We start from the raw sequence: 20,551 nt of genomic DNA, 5'->3' as shown, positions 1-20,551 counted from the left end.
GCCCAAACAATAGACAGGCCTATAAAGTGAAGAGTAACACCCATGAGGAACATGCTGCTCAGAACGATCAACCGTAAGACCAAAAGGACAGCACTGGCCCAAAAACAGAGTTCAGAAGGCAGGAAGGGGCAGGAAAGATGGGCAAATGGAAACAGAACCAAGGGAGGAAGTTGGAAGAGGGCTTTTATACTGAGGGGATTGCAAACAGTGTCATGAAACAAAATGAGTATCATTTGTTGAATGGGAAACAGATTTGTTCTGTAAACTTTCACTGAAACCACAATAATATTTTTCAAAACACATCAACATGTAAAATAATATATAAACGTATAAGATTGTTTTATGCCCTTCAAGGCATCGTGAACACATACTCTAGGAGATTTTATTAGTTGGCTCTGACTCATAGCAACCCCTCCTTGGGTTTCTGAGGCGGTATCACTACTGAAATAGATTGCTCAATCTTCCTTCCAAGTGGCTGCTGAGTTTGAACCGCCAGCCTTCTGGTTAGCAGTCACCTGCCTCAGGCACTTTGTCACCAGAGCTCCTCTTATTTAATAGTAGGCTATTAAATAAATCTTATGTATTTAATGATAGATTTATTAGTGTTGCATTTGAAACAGGTCACTTCCTCTTTTCTCTGCCCTCAAAAAAAAAAAACAACACATACACTTAGATTATCAACTATATCTTTGGGTCATTTTTGTTAATTATTGAAAGGTAAAATAATAATAAACATATCCATGTATCTCGTATTTCTTTTAATTCTTACTCTCAAGTCATTAGAACACCTAATAATCTATTTATTTTATACTTAAAACCACTCACTAACTCACTGCTGTCCAATCAGATCCGACTCATAGCGACCTCTTCTTAGGTTTCCGAGGTGGTATCACTACGGAAGTAGATTGCTGAACCTTCCTTCCAAGGAGTGGCTGGTGGGTTTGAACCGCTACTAGTATGTTAATACTACCATTACTTACTTAATAATCACAGTATATTAAAAAAGTAAAAAGAGAATTAGCCTAATCTTATTTTCTAAATATATTTGAAATACTGAAAGAGGACCCTTTAAAAAATTTATAATTCAAACTATCATGCCATTTTGTTAGTCTACTTTTAAGGCTCTTAGCTACCTATCAGGGTGCTTTATGGTCTGTGTAAGCCAGAAGCTGACAAGTTTACTTATTAACAGCTCTAAACTTGCCATATCCACTGTCAACACTTTTCAGTTGAATCCCTAAATTAGTGCTTTCGATTACATGGTTCCCCACCTCTGAATTCCTTAAAACCACATATTTAGCACTTTATTTTTTGTCATTTGTTCAACTTTTCTTTCTTATTGTGTGCTCATTTACTGAGGAAATATACGGTGTTTTACTCTTTTTTTTGATCAATCGTAGCATGATGAATAAATTAGTGACTTTTTTGCAAATGAGAGGGAAGATCAGCTTTTTGCTATCACAAACTCCTCAGTGGGAAACATGTTTCTCCTCTAAGGATGTTGATAGTCTCTTTCTTGTACCCAGCAACATTGTAAAGTCACTTCTCATCCTTATAATTACATCTCTGTATTACTTTTGTTCTTGCTTCCATATTTAATTAATCAGTACACTGATTCATGTGACCCAGGCATGTCTTTGAGAAAGATTGTGGTCTGTCATTTTTGCTTTACCACTAGGGAAGAGCAAATGGATACAGATGTGTCATTTAATGTCATCCATTCCTCTTTTGTCTATGTTGTCAAAAACATTTGGTAGCAGAAATTTCCTTCTACAATGAACTCCCTAGAAGAGAAAGAGTTGCCAATTAAAACTTGAGAACAAACAAATAAAAAGAATAGATTATTAACCAGGAAATTTCCCTCTCCTAATTGTCAACTTAAAAGACCCTTGAGAATATCAAGGACATCCCCAATATGCCAACACCCAATTTATAGGATCTTTTTATTAATTAAATGGGACAGTCACCTTTAAATACCATATGGTAGAGATACTAATTGTTCCACTAAAAAGCACTCACCCTGAAATGAAGCAATCTTTAACAATAAACTACTAAAAGTAAAGGAAGTGTAATTCACAATCTTAGCTCTAGGTTCCTCTTCAGCCCCTTCATTTTACAGCTAAATCTCAGAATTCTGTTAGGACCAAAGAGTTAGCAGGGGTGGGAGTATTTGTTCTAATTGTAGACGTAGTGCCTAAGGCACTTGACTGCTAACCAGGAGGCTAGCAGTTCAAACCCACCAGCCACTCCTCAGAAGGAAGGTTGGGCAATCTACTTCCATACTGATACTGCCTCAGAAACCCAAGGAGGGGTCACTGTGAGTCAGGTCCGACTCAACGATACATAGCAACAGCAACAACAACGTAGGCAAGCTGGATCAAAACTCTCATTTTACTTCGAGTGATGCTGTATTCATTCAGTGCTCTTTGATGTAGTCTATATTATTGACTCCTTAATATGTCAGCAAATTTTTACCATAAAACTTTTTCCTTTGAAAATTTCCCTTGCAGAACTTACACTGGCACATGTATACATTTCTTATAGCTCTTGATTTTTGGCAAAATAAGTTTAACCTGCTAACATTTTTTTATATACTTTCATAAACAGCATATTATCTTTCTGGGTGTTTAATTACACATATTAAGAAGGCCGTGGTCCCTTCAAGCTTTTCTCTCCGTGGAATGCACTACTTTTCTGGAAAGTGACCCTTAGTGGTTATAGTTGATTTTTAGATAGTTATTTATTATAAACAGTGATAAGCAAGTAAACTTAGAAATATTAAACTTGAATTTCCAAAGTTCTAATGTTTTTTTTTCCCTGTTACAGCAGAAATTCTCTTATCTGACATAATCTAAACCAGTAGTTTCTTAAACAATCACAGGACAAAGTTCAGAAGGCAGGAAGGTTTAGGAGAGAAAGAGGAATGGACACAGGAAACAGAGAATGTGGAAGAAGTGATGTTACATTTGGGGGATTGGAATCAAGGACATGTCAGTCGATGAGATGAAACAAAATGTATATGAATTTGTTGAATGGAAAACCAATTTGCTCTGTACTTTCACCCAAATCACAATTCAAAAAAAAAAAAAAAGGGAGAGAGCCTACCTTAGTGTAATGTACAACAGGTAAATGAATGTCCATTTGGCAATCTTTTGATAATAGGTCAAGGGTTTTTTTGTTTTGTTTTGTTTTGTTGGCTGGGCCTGGTTTTGAGCAGCTAAGCAGCTGGATGTGGTCATTCCCCATGAAGAGACTGGTAATCAGCTCCGTGGCGGAATCTACTGGAGCAGCTGAGTAGCTGCCTTAGGGATGAGGTCTGTTTCCAGTATATAAGGAGATGCTTTATGAAACTCTCTGAGCTTTCTGACACATTTGAACCCTACATGTAGCCACGTCTTCATTCAGCAGCCTGCCATGTTGTCTGCCTTTCTTGGGATTGTTCCTGGACTTAGAACAAATGGCCTCCCGTGTTGTCTGCTAATCTTGGCACTGTGCCATTTTACTTGTTGACATTGGGTTTGTCAGCCTTAGCAGCCAGCAGCTGCCTGAGTTAAGAGAAGCCTCCAGCTTCCATGGGCTAGGAGCAAGATACAGAGCTGAAGCCCAAGGTTTAGGGGTCTTCACCCAGCTCCTAGAGCTGGCACTTTGAACTTGGACTTCTAGCCTCCTGCTCTAACAAGAATACTACAGATAGATGGTTTTAAACAAACAGGGATTTATTCTCTTACAGACTTCTGTTAGAGCAGCACTAGAGGACTAAAACATGCCTTTAGGTCATGTGTCCATTAATTAAACTTTGTCATCTTTCTTACATGAACTACACCCACAATACAGTATCCACAATGGAAAAGACATTTGCAAAGTAGTCATAAATCTGAATACATCTGAATTTTTATTATTTGATCTTTTTTTAACTGCACACTACCTAATTTGAGTGCTTTTTTTCTTTTAGAAATTTTAATTAGTTGGCATCAACTTATTTTCATTGAAGCCATTTTTTCACATTCATCTTTCACATGTAATATTATGTAATTATAGTAGCAAACCAAGATTTACTAAGCAAAGAACCCAGTCCCTCTTGCTAAGTATACAACAAATGCATATGTGGGCATTTTGTCATATTAGGGAATAGCTTTATCATTCTTAAAAGATCTACAAGAAAGAGAAAAGCAGAGAAATACAAAGAAGTCAATTAAAACAACTTTTTACTATACATTGTGTTGTGGCACTGTTATTCATATTTATATATACATGTATACATGAAAATGACACAAAATACAAGAAAGTAGATGATTTAAGAAGTCTGCCTTAAAACAGAGATCAAATGAAAAGCTGTGCTTTTTGCCATTCAGATAAATGATTGGTTTAAGACTGTTTTTCTCAAAAAAAATAAAGACAAGGTTTAGGCTTTGCATTTGGTAATTAAAAAGAAATGTGAAGTACAACCAATTTGGAAAACTTTTAGACAGTACCTGCTAAAACAACATATTTGTAACATATGATCCAACAATCTTTGCCTAGGCATGTCCACAACAAGGATGTGTGTGTGTGTGTGTGTGTGTATTCACTAAAAGACATGTATAAGATTTATAGCAGCATTATTTGCGATGACCAAAGATTGTAAATGGATAAGAATCAAGAGAGAGAGGACTTCCGGTAGGATGGAGGAATAGGCAGACAAGCGACACAAACCCTCTTCAACAAAGAAAAGAAAAACCAATTGACAAAGATACAGAACATAATCCTGGAGCCCTGAGCTTTGAAAGGAAGTTACAGAAGTGGATTAGGCACCAACTGTTGAAAAAACCTGAATGAAGACAGTGAGTACGAAGATGGTCAGAGCAGGGGGCTGTCAGCTACTCTGACAGGACCAACAGCCTGAATATTTCCAAGTGGTGTTGGGACCTGAGAATTGACCTAAAGATCAGCCCTGTTTGCTCAGAGCTGCAGGGACAGTTGCTCTGGTGCCCTATGACTAGGAAGGGAAACAGCAAGGAGGGAAACAACCTGAGCTGTGGACTTTACGCTGTCCGGAGGATGCAGCCATTTTGATTCTTTACAAGTGGTGGCCATTTTGGATATTTAAAGTGACCAAGGGCACAGGCACTTTGAATGTTTACAAGCAGGGGCCATTTTGGATATTTAAAGTGGTAGCTTTGGTGGTGTAATACCTAAGGCATTTGCCTACTAACCAGAAGGCTCTTGGTTCAAACCCACCAGCCACTCCCAGAAGGAAGGTTGGGCAATCTACTTCCATAGTGATACCACCTTGGAAACCCAACAAGGGTTCAATATGAGTCAGACCCAACTCAATAGCAGTGAGTTTGGTTTTTGGTTTTAAAGTGACTGAGGATGCAGCCATTTTGAATACTTACAAGTGGTAGCCATTTTGGGTTTTAAAGTGACAGCATTCTCATTCAGATTCCAGGGACCTAAGAATGGGCTCTGTTTGGCAAGGACAGCAGGGACATATAGAAAGCTGACAATAAGAAAGGACAGAGGTGGTGAGTGTATAAGTGCTCCTAACTAGCAAGATGAGAAGCACAGCACAGTATCCTACTTACATAGATTAACATACAAAGAAAACAAAAATCATGGGAAAGTCACTCTAACATACAATCACCAATTAAATATTACCACAGAAATATCACAATGCCTCGGAGACAACAGAGCATCACAGCGCACACAAAGACGCAAGATAAAGCAGGAGAAACAAAGGACTAGGATACAGACCCAAAACATCCCTGAGGAAGACGCAGCATTGGAACTCCCTGATAAGGAATTCAGAAGAATTATATTTAGGAATCTTCAATGAATTGAGCGACAGATCAAGGAAAACACTACCAAAATTGAGGACAACACACAGAAAACCCAGAACAATTTCAAAAGACGATACAACAAATGACACAATAAATGAAAAATTAGAAATGATACAGTATCTACACATAGAAATGCAGAAGATTAATACTAAATTTTCAGAAATAGGTAAGACATTGAATGGACAAAGGAATAGAATTGAATCAATGGAAGGCAGAATTAGTGTGATTGAAGGTAAATACCTCAATACTTCTTTAGAAAGCAACCAGTCAAAAAAAAGATTAAAAAAAAAAATGAAGAAAGCCTAAAGTTCATGTGGGATACCATCAAAAGAAATAACCTACATGTAATCATAATTCCAGAACAGGAAGAGACAAACTACAGAAAAAATTGTCCAAGATTTGTTGGAAGAGAATTTTCCTGTTATGAAGAAAGATGAGAATATATCCATTCAGGAAGTCCAACGAACCCCAAACAGGATAGACTCCAAAAGAAAATCACCAAGACATATCATTATCAAACTCACCAAAACCAAAGACAAAGAAAGAATCCTGAAAGCAGCACGGGAAAAACTAAAAGTTACCTACAAGAGGTAACCAGTGAGACTGAGCTTGAATTTCTCAACAGAAACCATGCAAAAATACAATGGGATCGTATATATAAAACCCTGAAAGAGAAAAATTTTCAACCAAGAATTACGTACCCAGCAAAATTGTCCCTCAAATATGATGGTGAAATTAGGACATTTCCAGATAACCAGAAATTATGGGAATTTGTTAAAACCAGACCACCCTTACAAGAGATGCTAAAGGGAATCCTATGGAAGAGAAGCAACAACAGCGAACAACAATTGACCATTAACAAACATGGTGACATAACCCAGAAACCAACCCAGCTATGGAAGTATCCAAAGTAAATAAGCCTACAAGATTGTAAACAGGGAACCAAAGACATCAATTGATAAATGAGGATCACTACAAACCAAAAAGAGGGCAAAAATTGTGTAGTTACAGAACTTCTAAATGGTAGGGAAGTCAAAACAACTATAAGATAGAACAGACTGTTCTAAACTTGGAAAGAAGATTATAAATCACAGGGTAATATCAAAGAAAAATGATATATCTTAATGTCAAAATGAAAAAAGGACCAGCACAATATGTAGCAAATACTAAAACAATAGCAACAAAGGAAGTGATAACACGTTTCATAAACTAAACGAGCTCAGCATAGAAAATTGTGTGGAACAAAGAAATCAACACCACAAAAAGGCACATAACAAAAATAGCAGCAACAAATTTATACTTATCGATACTTACATATCTGGCAAGGGACTTAGCTCTAAGATTTATAGAGAAAACTCCAATGCCTCAACACCAAAGAAATTAACAATCCAGTTGAAAAATGGGCAGAAGACATGAATAGACACTTCACCAAGGAGGATATTCAGGTGGCCAGCAAATACATGAAGAGATGCTCACGATCATTGGCCATCAGACAGATGCAAATCAAAACAACAATGAGATGCCATCTCACCCCAGCACTGATGGCAAGGTTCAGCAAGACAGAAAATGACAAATGCTGGTGGGGATGTTGAGAGATTGGGACTCTTATACACTGCTGGTGGGTTACTGAAGTGATACAACTACTGTGGAAAGCAATATGGCGATTTCCTTAGAAAGCTGGAATTGGAGATACTATTTGACCCAGCAATCCCATTACTAGGTATACATCCTAGAAAGGTGAGAGCCAGGACAGGAACAGATATATGCACACTCATGTTCATCACAGCACTATTTACAATAGGAAAAGATGGAAACAATCTACATGCCCATCAATGGAAGAGTGGGTGACCAAACTGTGGTACATGCACACGATGGGATGCTATGCAGCACTAAAGAATAATGTCGAGTCTGCAAAACACCGCATAGTATGGATGAACTTGGAGGACATTAGGCTGAGTGAAATAAGTCAATCACAGAAGGACAAATACAGTATAGTTTGTTGTTGTTGTGGAGGGTCAAAGAAAGGTTTATGGAAGGAAACTTTCTTTGTTGGTTGCCAGGGAAGAGACGGGAGGGAACACTGTAAAAAAAATATTGACCCATGTCACTTTAGTTTTGTTTATTTCACTGTACCTAAACTATATTTCAATAAAATGCATTTTTTAAAAAATTGGAAATGACTTGATTATCTTTCAACACAATGGGAATGGATAAGTACATTTCAGTGTCCTTAATCAGTAGAATATTATATACAGCAGTGAAAACAAACCAAGTACAGCAGTGTGACACAGTGATGATAAATGTCACTAAACCTAACGTAGAATGAAAAGCTAATAAACTCCCCACCCTTCTCTACGCACCACACACAAAAAAAAAAATGATTCCATTTTTATGATCAGAAACAGGCAAAACTAAGCTATAATGCCAAAAGCCGCATAGTGGGTACCTTTTGTGAGAGGGCGAGAAAATATAACTGGAAGAGAATACAAGAAGACATCTTATAGTCCTGGAAGTATTCTGTTTCTTGATTTTTATGCTGTTCTCTTTGAGTATATTCTCTTTGAGCTGTAAACATAATAATTTGTGTTTTTATTTTATATGCTGTTCTTTTAAAAAGTCAAAAAAAAAAAAAAAGAACTGTGACTTTATCTGATGGAACTAATATTTACTACATGAGCCATGTAAAAAAGACACACAGAAATGAGTTGGATTCTAAAAAGAATTTGAGAAGAGCTTAATTATGGAATCTATCAAAAAAAAGGAAACATGACTTAACAACTTAAATTGTACCATCTGTAGCAAATTTAGTTATGATAACTCATTTTAGTCCTATGTGTTATATTTTGCATGTTTAGTACTTGGATTATGCAACTACTAAAAATTATTGATTTCATGATAAACCATAAATATCTTTTTCTAGTCCTATGAAAAGTAATCTAGATCACCCTCCTCATTTTTAAGTCATTTTAAAAATAAAAGTATCAGGTTTTATTCTGGATAAAATACTGTTTAAAAATTAGACTAAAATTTGGTTCATTGAGCAGGAATATAATATATTGAATGACCTGTTTATAGATAAAATCTTCATCCTGTTTTACAACTTTCATCTCTTTTGTTCCTTCACTAGAAAGAAAAAAGAAATCATGAAAATACTCTGGTATTTGCTCAATTTATATAATCGCCAACAAAAATCAAATACATATTAGAGTAAAATCAAAAGAATAGAGGAGTTTTAAACTATTCTTCCATGGGAATCACTAAATTTGCAAGACAAATTCCTATAGTTCAATAGTGGTAAAATATATGCTAGTCCAATACTTTATTATAAAAAAAGGCAACAGAAAAGAGAAATATTTTGTTCTCATTAATAATCTCATTCACGTGAGGGGTAAAACACAATTGCATAAACCTTGGTAAATGTGATTCCCATCTTCAATTAAATTGTAATTATTTCCCTTAGTAATAAATAAAGATGAAAAGATTTGGCAAGAAAAAAGAGTATGCTTCTCAATTATTTAATCAAATAGGTGATCCTTTTCAAAACATTTGTGTTAGTTTATATGTAACCATGATATTTCAGAATTGTTACTGTCATTGTTAGGTGCCATCAAGTCAGTTCCAACTCCTAGCCACCCTGCGTACAACAAAACACCGCCGAGCCCTGCGCCATCCTCACAGTCAGTGCCATGTTTGAGCCCATTGTTAGGGCTACTGTGTCAATCTATTTCAGGAGTGGAAACCCTATAATTTCTACAAGGAAAAAAAATACTGAAAATAAGTGGTTTGGCACAAAATACTAACATTGTCCAACAAATGCTTATTTCATTGAAATAAAGTTTTGCCTAACTTCAAAAACATATTCTTTAAATTTGTAGAAATTGTTTTATGGTCTCTAATGAGATCTGGTGGCATAAAGTCTAATGCATTTTAGTGCTAACCAGAAGGCTAGCAGTTCAAACCCACCAGCCACTCCTTGGAGGGAAGATTGGGCAATCTACTTCCGTAGAGATACCACCTTGGAAACCCAAGGAGGGGCCACTGTGAGTCAAATCGACTCGATGGCAGTGAGTGAGAATGAGATATAAACTATAAAATCTTTAAAAAAAAAATCAAGATATTCTAATGAAAGTGTTCAGTTGTTAAGGACCAGAATTCTGTGCACTTTTCCAGCCACCCACTGACTTACCATCCCCTGCCATGGTAATTCTGTGTCACATTCTGTGCCAACAAGTTATGACAGTGGCTCAGTGTAAAGAATGAGCTGGAAAACATTCTAAGTTGGTGAAAGTACTCACAACATGGTCCCATGACTAAGATTTCCCAGTCTTTTTCCCACTCTGAAAATGGGAAAGAAATTGGGATTATAGGGCTATATCAATTGTCACCTTGAATGTGTAAGTATTGAAGGGAGGGAGAATGGGAGAAATAAGGTGCCTACTCCTTTAACCCACCTTTAATCTGGCAGCTATCATGCCTGGCCTCCTTTGAGGGAGAACACTAGGGAAGTGAGCCAGAATAGAAAAGGTATAAGATAGGAAGTAGAGACTGGAGTGGAAACCCGAAAATAGAAGGAATAAGCAACTAAGGAAAATGGCCATCTCCCCAATTCATAACCCCTCGTATCAGCTTTCTTATATGTTATTTTGAAAATGGGAGCACAATTTTCAGTACCATTGCTAGAAATTACTGTTAACTGAGATGACTGCTGAAGTCAGGATGCAACCTGATTAGAAATTTCAATATGTAGCCCACAAAATGAAGTATGCACATAATCTAATTTGGTTACTGTATTACCATGTTGCTGTTAGATTAATTAATTAGAGAGAATAACAGTGTATGAGATACTTTTTTCCATAATTGAATATGGTAAACTTTAAGTTCTATATACTAGTTCCATATTTCCTAAAAGCAGTGTGAAAATTTTCTTTAGAAGATAAATTTTTAAAATGTCTACCTTATCATCTCTAGTTGATAGCTTTGAATGAATTCATGGAAATTTAATTTCTTTAGTAGTGATACATCAAAATAGTTAACATTGTACTCCTTTCATTCTTTTTTAGGATTTGGGACTTGGAAGGAGTTCAGACAGCTCATTTTGCTCTTCGTTCCCCTGGAATGAGTGTGTGCTGGCATCCTGAAGAGACTTGCAAGGTTAGTATTTATAACTTAGATTTCTTTTAGCAAGCTGAAAAGACATACACAGATGTGATACACACGTACCTACAGTAAGAAAACAAATGACTTCTTCACTTCACAGCTTCCAGTTGGCACAATTACATTTGGGTTAGTCTAGAAATAAGTAAGATGGCTCTAGTAGCACAGTTAAAGCATTGGGCTACTAACCATAAGGTCGGCTGTTTGAACCACTAGCCACACCACAGGAGAAAGATGAGGAAGTCTGCTTCCATAAGCTGTACAGCCTAGGAAACAGCCTGGGGCAGTTGTACTCTATCCTGTAGGGTCACTGTGATCCTGTAGGTTTGCTGTGAGTCAGAATCAACTCACTGGCAATGGGTTTGGTTTGTTTTAGAAATCTGTACCTTAAAAGTTTCTCTGTAATTGTTTTGACTTGACAACCATCATCCCCAAATGGCATTTATTCAGTTTATTTCTCCTGCACTTCAGTACATTACAATCCAGAAACTGAGGGCAAACTATCTACTTGCAGTATTCTACTATTTAGTTGACTTGCCTGCTAACCAGACGGCTGGCGGTTCAAACCCACCAGCCACTCCTCGGAAGGAAGGTTGGGCAATCCTACTTCCGTAGTGATACTGCCTCGGAAACCCAAGGAGGGGTCGCTATGAGTCGGGGCCGACTTGACGGCACATAACAACAACAACAACAACAACTATTTAGTTGAAGAAAAGTTAAATTCATGTCTGTAAACAGAAAGCAGTAGTGGCATAAGGAAAATCTCTGCTTGCTGTGGTAGTGTTCTGTTTGTATTCAGATTAGAACTTTCTAAAGTACTAAAACTACACTATGAATTCTGATTATCAGTAGATGGCCTTGCCTCTGATTTCATTGGAAAGATAAAAGCCATTCAACAGAGTATTCTCATTTGCCAGATTGTACGTCATTCTTTTTATTGTCTCTTTCTCTAGAACTACATCTTAAAGTTAATCCTTCATCTGTCCTCTAGCGTTCATACCAGGCCCTTGGCACTCTGTCACACACTTCTAATGTCTTTATACTTCTTCTCATTGACTCTTTCTTGTCTGCAACTATTTTTTGTCCTCAGACTTGTTCAAAAAGATAAGGTAGTTTAATCATAGTAAACATTTACGTTAAAAAAACTCATTACCATCATGTCAATTCTGACTTAATAGCAACCCTACTGGGGAGAGTAGAGCTGAATTTCCAAGGCTGTGATCTTTTTCTTTTTCTTCTCTTTTTTTTAATTGTAATTTGGGTGAAAGTTTACCAAGCAAATTGATTTTCCATTAGACAATTTATACACATTTTTTTTGTGACATTAATTACTATCCCCAGAATTTTAACAGCACACTTCCTGCTTCCTCCCTGTGTTTACCATTCCATTTGTCTTTTCTTTCCTGTCCCTTCCCGCCTTCTTAGCTTTATCCTTGTGCAAATGCTGCCTTTCGATCTCATATGGTTCTATGAGGGCATGCCTTTCTGGTATTACTGCTCACCTCATAGCTGACCATAGATGTCTGTTGTGTGGCTAGTTGAGCTACAGGAGGTTGAGTTCAGTTCCCAGCTTGTAGGGTGTTTAAGGGCCATAGTCTTGAGGGGTTACACCAATCTCATCAAAACAGTAAGCTTGATCTTTTTTATGATTTTGAGTTTTATTCCACATTTTTCTCCTATTCTATCTGGGACCTCCTATTATGATCCCTTTCTGAGTGGTGAGCATTGGTACCTGGGCACTATCTAGTTCTTCTGGTCTCAGGGTCATGGAGGCTGTGGTTCATGTGGTCCACTAGTCCTTTGGATTAATTATTTCCTCACGTCTTTGATGTTCACTCTTCTTTGCTCCAGATGGAGAGAGAACAATAGTTGCATGTTAGATGGCTGCTCACAAGTTTTTAAGACCCCAGTCACTACTCACCAAAGTAGAATATAGAACAGTGTTTTTGATGACTGTGTTTTGCAAGGCTGTAATCCTGACACAAGCAGCATGCCACATCTTTCTCCTGCAGAGTGGCTGCTAGGTTCAAAGCATGGATTTTTTGGTTAGCAGCCAAGCATTTAACCACTGTGCCTCCAGAGCTCCTAACATTTATATAGTGCTTATTATATGCCTCACTGCCATCAAGTCGATTTTACTCATAGCGACCCCTCCTTGGGTTTCCAAGACAGTATCTCTATGGAAGTAAATTGCCTAATCTTCCTTCCGAGGAGTGGTTGGTAGATATGAACTGCCAGCCTTCTGGCTGGCAGTCATATGCCTTTGGTTTTTAAGGAGCTATGGTGGTGTATTGCCTAAGGCATTTGACCGCTAACCAGAAGGTTGGTGGTTCAAACTCACCAGCCACTCCTCGAAAGGAAGATTGGGCAATCTACTTCCGTAGTGTTACCACTTTGGAAACCCAGGGAGGGGTCTCTATGGTCAAATCGACTCAACGGCAGTGAGTTTGGTTTTTTTTTTATTATTATTATATGCCAGCCCCTTTGTCAGTATTTCATATATTTTATCATTTCACACAGATAAGGAAACCAAGACACAAAGAAGTTAAGTAACCTACCCAAAGTTACCAGCAAATAAGTGGAACAATTGACATTTGAACCCAAGCAACCTGATTGTGTAGTTCTTGCTCTTAACCATTACATTCTTCTGCCTCCCCTTAAACTATCTTCTTCACATCTTTTATTTCTAAGTTCTTGAACCTATCACCTATATCTTTAAACTTCAATTCCTCTTCCCCATAACTTCAAAGTATTTGGAAGTCCCTACTCTAAATCACATAAATTCAAAATCTTAAAATCAGCTTTGACTTCCTCTTTCCCTTTACACAGACTTTCCCAGGTCTTTTAATTTTTCCTTTATTATTAGTAGGGTACATTTCTCTTCTGTCATCAGGATGCATTCTTCCCTTTCTGTTCTCACACCTGACTCTCACTGATTTTTAGCTTGTTTCAAATCTTTGGCTCTCTACTCATTGATCCTTCCTGTCTACTTTAGTTACACTAATCTTCCAACAATGGGTTCAGACATACCAACAATTGTGAGGATGGCACAGTACTGGGCATTGTTTCATTCGGTTATACATAGGTTGCTATTAGTCGGAACTGACTCAATAGCAGCGAACAACAACAAATCTTCTTAAGGTGGTAGTGTCATCATGTTACTGTTAAACTCAGAATACAGAAAGGTGACAGAAGTACTGTAGAGTATGGACTGTTAATTGCCTGCAGTCAAATCCTAGTCCCACCATTTAATGGCTGTGTGATCTCAGGCAAGGTCTTTAACTCACTAGCTTCACTTCTTCAACCTGTAAAATGGATGTTTACAGGTATTAAGTGAATAAACACTTATAAAGTCCTTAAAAGATTACCTAGAACATAAGCACTTAATCAATTTTAGCTGCTTCTTGTTGTCACTGTCTACACTACATTATTACTATAAAAATCCAGTGTTTTTCAGTGGTCTGCCATATGACATCAAACTCAGAGTTTTGTTCTATTATGCTTAATGAAAATAAGGCAGACATGTAAAGCCCGAGTGGAAGTAGAAACATGGGTCCATGGTTACCTATCTTGGCATTCTTATAAAAATCCCATGAGATATAAAGTATATGAAAGAGTCATACAAAGTGGAAAGCTGAAAGTAAATATATGAGGTACAAGAGTCAGGAAACCTCCAGAAACTCAGCTTTCAAATCCATAAACCACAAGTGGAGCTAAGATTTCAGTGGGTGGTAGTAACATAACCAGGGATCCAGAATGTCACAGAATCAGAGAATTTAACTGAAGACATCTCAGTCTCTGACCCCAAGACAACAAGAGGTAGAGAGTGGCTAAATGAAGTGAGATTTAACAACCAACCTTTGTTCATTGTTTTTTCTCTATACAAGGAACTATGCTGCATGTATGGCATATATCCTCTCATTTAATACTCAGAACACACTTTGAGGTCAGCAGCATTATTCACTTTGTTTTGTAGAAGAGATAACTGAAGCCCCAAAAGGTGAAGTAATTTGCCCAAGGTCATACAGTCACAGATTGGAACTCAGTCTGGGTCAAGTACTATACTGTTGTGTGCAACTTAAGCTGTTTCCCCTTAGAAATGGTATTCACAGTGCGTTTTATGGTTTTGCACCTCTGAAAAGTCCTAAAGGAATGATGCCCCTATAACTGAGTTTGTAAATTGTAAAATTTGGATTTATTTTATAAATCATTCATTCGTTTAATGATTTGGCATACTTTGTACATATCATAGGTACATAGATAAACAGATAGATAATCTGTGATTAATTCATTTGGACATCTTAAATCAGTGGAAAGGAGACCCTATGTATATCAGAGAAGAGCTGTGCTTCATGGGGTTTTCAGTGATTTTTTTGGAAGTAGATCTCCAGACCTTTCTTCCAAAGTGCCTGTGGGTGAACTTGAACCTCCAACCTTTTAGTTAGCAGCTGACTAACTATTTGCAGGACCCATGAACTCCAGTATCTTAAAATCAAGGAAATAATTGAAATAACAGCTACTGTTTATTCAGAGAGTGACAACTATTTATCAAGCATTGAATATTTAATCATCACAACAACCCTACAAGGTCTTGTCTTCACATCTCCGTTTTAAAAATGAGGAAATGCCAGTCATGACCCTGGGACTTGGCAGAGTCATTGAGCTTTTAAGTGGAAGAGTCAGCCAGCTCGCCCAGCCTGTGTTCTTTCTTTATGCCAGGCTACCTTCCATTTCTGGAAACAGACTTACATGGCATTAGGATGTGTAACACATAAATGTCTCTGTTGAAAAACACAAACTTGGTTATCCTTTCTAAACAACATAACTCAATGATAACTTTTTCCAGAATGTATCTGAGTTTGATCTTGTCTTTCTGCTAAGCATACATCATCACTTAAAATGGTACCTAACTTTCTTGAGTCTGTCTTTTGCCTGTTTTCTCTGTTTTACAAATTGGCTATTTTTATGTAAGTTTCTCCTATTTCCTTTGCATTTGATCGCCCATTTGTATTATATGCAAATGTTTAGATTTTCTATGTAACATTGAGTCTCTGCCTAGTTCTCCTATTTGGCTAGGAAGATAGATAATTTAGTGTTATTTTCCTGTCTTTCAGCTGATGGTTGCAGAGAAGAATGGAACAATCCGATTCTATGATCTTCTTGCCCAACAGGCTATTTTATCTCTTGAATCGGAACAGATGCCACTAATGTCAGCACACTGGTGCTTAAAGAACACCTTCAAAGTTGGAGCTGTTGCAGGAAATGATTGGTTAATCTGGGATATTACACAGTCCAGGTACTTTCTAAGTGTATTTAGTTTGTTGCTTACAAGAAATCAGTCATGATTGCTAGATGATCCATAGGGCTGCCCTGCGTACATGAGCCTCACTGCAGAGCAAAATCAAGTCTCTCCGAGCGAAGAGCCGGAGCTGTGGGTTTTTGCACAACAGAGATGGGTAGGCCTGCTTTACAGATTTACGGGGGAATAATTCAGAACAGTGCGGAGAAGGAAATATTTGATCTAAGTGATGTTTACTTCTGTTAGAAACGAAATAAAAACACCCTGTTGAGTGATGGGTCCTGTAGGGCTAAGTCATGTTTTTATGTCTACCCTATTTTATCTCTTTTAACATAGTGCTTATTTGAAATTTTATTAGGTACATTGGGCATTGTGTCCTTTAAAGAGAAAATACCTTTTAAATCATAATTTAAGTTTACCACCTTGAGTCTGAGACATAATTCATAAAATGCAAAATATTTTCTTGTAGTTATCCTCAAGAGAAGAGACCTGTCCACTTAGATCGAGCCTACTTATTCAGGTAGTATATAATTTTTGTTAGAGTTCTAATTTGATATTCTGAGTTTGGTTACTTTGTGCTGTCCCACCACCTGGAATACTTTCCCAATCCTTCCTTTTGTACTGGATTTTTCTTCTGATTGTTTCATAAATAGTCATTTTGCTTTCCTGAAGTTTTGCTTTTATCTTCTGATCTTGAGGAGGGAGTAATTTGTTTTCCAATATTTTTTTGGAAAAATTTTGTGAAAAAAATATCACTACTTCACTAGTACCATCCCAATAATTTAGAGCATATCTTTCCTAATATTTTTTAGTGCTGATAAAAGTGTAAATGTAGATACATCCACATATACATGCGATAGTTAAATTTGTATGTCAACTTGGCTGGACCTGGTTGAGTGGCTGGGCAGCTGGTGGTAGTTATTCCCCATGACGAGACTGGCAATCAACTCCGTGGTGGGATCTACCACAGGCAGCTGAGTAGCTGCCTTTGGGATGTGGTCTGCTTCCTGTATATAAGAAGAAGCCTTGGGGATAGTCTCTATCTTATGGCACACTTGGACCCTGCATGTGGCCATGCTCTGCCGACGTTGGGACTTAAAATGGACTTGAATTAATGACCTGTCGTGTGGTTTGATAACATCAGGACTGTGTCTTTACTTGTCATCCTTGGGCTTGGCAGCCTCAGCAGCCAGCAGCTGTCTGAGTGAAGAAAAATTTCTAGCTTCAGTGGGCCGGGAGCTGGAGGCAGAGCTGAAGCCTAAGGCAGAGGGACTTTCACACAGCCCCTAGAACCTGGCACTTTGAACTTGGACTTCTAGCCTCCAAACTGTAAGGGAATAAACTCCTGGTTGATAAGGCCATCCTATTTGTGGTATATTCCTGTCAGAGCAGCACTAGGTAACCAGAACAGCACATGAGCTTGTGTTTTAAATGAGAACATACTATATATTAAATGTCTGTGACTGTCTTTTTCATTTACGTTAACATAAAAGTCTGCCTGGTACTTTTTCATTTTTGTATGATATTCCATTGTATAGTACAATCATTAGACTGCTTTCAGCTTTAAGTAATAGGAGTCCCAACTTCCTGTTGATGTTGTTGTTGTTGTTGTTATTGTTATGTGCCATCGAGTCTTCTCCAACTCACAGCAACCTGACAGAACCAAACACTGCCCAGTCTTGTGTCAGCCTCACAATCCCTACTATACCTGAGCCCATCGCTGCAGCCACCATGTCAGTCCATCTTGTTGAGGACCTTCCCCTCTTTTGTTGATGGAACTCCAACTAGCAGTGACTAAAACCAGTGGAGCATTTATTAAACACTACATTTCATCAAATCTAAATTATCTCCTAAACAACTGTAGAACTTGGAAACACTATATTTTACATACCCCTACAATGAAAATATAGTCAACTAAATGTAAGGAAGCTGTAGATTGTGAGAAGCATCCTGATTTCACAAAAGTGAACAAATGTGCATTTTTTAAATCAATGACTTATGATAATTAAAAGAAGTCCGGAAGAGTCATTCTCAAGGTTGGTTTAGCGCTCATCAGTGCTAAAGAGCCCAGACCCTTTCATCTCTTCCCCCTGCCATCCTCAGTGAGCATGGCCCTGAGCTTGCTGCTTTGTAGTCACAAGATGACAATCAGAATCTGAGGCATCATCGCCTCATCCCATGCTGCCCAAAATAAGAGAAGAGAAAGAAGCAATCTCTTCTGTTGGCAGTTGCTATGATTGGCTTACACCAGTTGTGTCTCATCTCTTGGGGTTGGATACAACAGCCACCTGTACAAAGTTAGGATTCAATTAATATGGAAAAACAGATGGCTGTTGTACAGACAGCAAGTAGTGTCTGCCATACATAAAAATAACAACTCAAATTTCAACCATTGTTTTAATCAAGGAATCATTTCTTTTTCCTTCTTTCTCCTCTCCTGTGCTTAGGACAGTCCTAGGCATGTCACTGAAGCTTTATAAACACTTGTTGATTAATCGATCTGTTGGTGTGATGCCCAGCATTCCTTGATGCTCAAATATGCTAGGTGTTTATGTCACCCCAAGGAATTTAAGCATGAGTGTGTGGCTTATTTTATTCAAATGTCAATAAGAATGTTAAACGTGTTTTTCAAATGTATTGTACTCTAATATTTTTATCTGTCTGATGACTTGTTTGTGTCTTCCCACACACTGTACATCCGTTGGTTATAAGAAAAGAGCTGTTTTCTTTGTATAACTTTGGAACTTAACAAAGTAACACAATTAGCACTTGAAAATATTTACAGAATGAGAAAATACTTTTAGCTAACTTCCCTGGAATTAATGTATAGTTACTAGTCCAATTGTAAAGCTATATTAACAAATTTACCAAAAGCAAAAAAACCCCTCTGCCATCGAGTTAGTTCTGATTCATAGTGACCCTTTTTAAGGCAGAGGAGAGCTGCCGCATAGAGTTTCCAAGGCTGTAAATCTTTACAGAAGCAGACTGCCTCATCTTTCTCCTACAGAGTGTGTGGTGGGTTAGAACCTCCGACCTTTTCTTAGCAGCTGAATGATTTAACCACTATGCCACCAGAGCTCCCCTATTTAAAAATTTAGACTTATGAAAGTACTGTTCGTGTACAAGAAGAAATAACCTGTTTTAGAAAAGCTTATGGTTGTCTGTAGGAAACCATACCAATTTTCATTCTGTCTTTTGTCTTAGGTGGTGCACAATTAATGAGAACTTGTTTGCAACCACTGGCTATCCTGGCAAAATGACAACCCAGTTACAAATTCATCATTTAGGCCACCCTCAGGTAATGTGTAAATGTTTCATGTCATGTATGTTTTTTAATTGGTCTTTTCTACTTTTCCACCTATGTCATCCAATTTTTCAATAAGTTATGAGCTCCTGCTATCTCTTTACATTGGAAAGAGAAGGCATATTTTGATATTTAAATTAATCAATGCAAACATATTTCCTGCCAGTATTCGTTGAAGAAGCATTTTTATCTCTTCTGATTTTATATTTCCTCCTTTATTTAAGTAATTTCATTGTGCTTGCTTGGTTGGTATAGATTGCAAAAATGTTTGAGTCTGAACTGTACTAGTTACTCATTGATTAATTATAACCTTCATTCCAGCCAGCTGCAAATACTTATGAGGGGGTATATTTTTAAATTACATTTCCCTATAAAGTTAACTTATCAGTACATTTCTTAATTTTGAAAGTAGTTTTTATTTTTTAACTTGGGGATTTATTGAGCTTCTTAATTCTTCACATATTTTGCAGCCCGTCCTCATTGGCTCTGTAGCCATTGGATCTGGTCTTTCCTGGCATAGAACTCTCCCACTGTGTGCAATTGGAGGAGACCACAAGCTGCTGTTTTGGGTGACTGAAATGTAAAATAAATTTTCTCTGTACTTCTTATCCAGAAAGTTTGTATTTTTAGTAGATTTTGGAGAATTCCTTATTTTTATATTAAATGTACAATAGGCTTTAGAAATGTCTCACTTGTTGCTTTTGTTAAATAAAATCTTGATTGTTTGAAAAATTATTTTCCTATTATCTTCTACATGTTCTTTTTTTTTTATCATCTTTTAAGATTGTTTAATTGACTCAGCAGCTCAGCTCCAAAGAAGAAATGACTAAGGAAAAATAATGCTTTTGATGTATCACAGGATTCTCAAAAGTATATCCATTATATTTGGGTTTTATGCTGTTTTCTAAATTCTCAGGAACACAACATTCATAAAAAGAGAAAAAAATACCTCCTTTCAGTGTTACTCTGGCAGTG

At 37.3% G+C, this 20,551-nt stretch overlaps 1 protein-coding gene across 1 annotated transcript in view; it reads left to right on the top strand.

Moving 5' to 3' along the window:
* The window catches only part of NUP37 (nucleoporin 37), a 74,370-nt gene extending 54,210 nt beyond the window's left edge, over window positions 1-20,160 (top strand). Inside the window, exons 5-9 of the mRNA XM_007952382.2 lie at window positions 10,880-10,970; window positions 16,088-16,269; window positions 16,742-16,792; window positions 19,477-19,570; window positions 20,047-20,160. Of these exons, the coding sequence (XP_007950573.1) occupies window positions 10,880-10,970; window positions 16,088-16,269; window positions 16,742-16,792; window positions 19,477-19,570; window positions 20,047-20,160 (532 nt within the window). The remainder of the gene's footprint in view (window positions 1-10,879; window positions 10,971-16,087; window positions 16,270-16,741; window positions 16,793-19,476; window positions 19,571-20,046) is intronic.
* The last annotated feature ends 391 nt before the right edge of the window (window positions 20,161-20,551 follow it).

This window comes from Orycteropus afer, unplaced genomic scaffold (assembly GCF_000298275.1).
Source record: "Orycteropus afer afer isolate SDZICR_OR568_19922 unplaced genomic scaffold, OryAfe1.0 scaffold00334, whole genome shotgun sequence".
Lineage (NCBI taxonomy): Eukaryota > Metazoa > Chordata > Mammalia > Tubulidentata > Orycteropodidae > Orycteropus > Orycteropus afer.
Note: the sequence above shows the minus strand (reverse complement) of the source record. Positions and strands in the feature narration are given on the sequence as shown.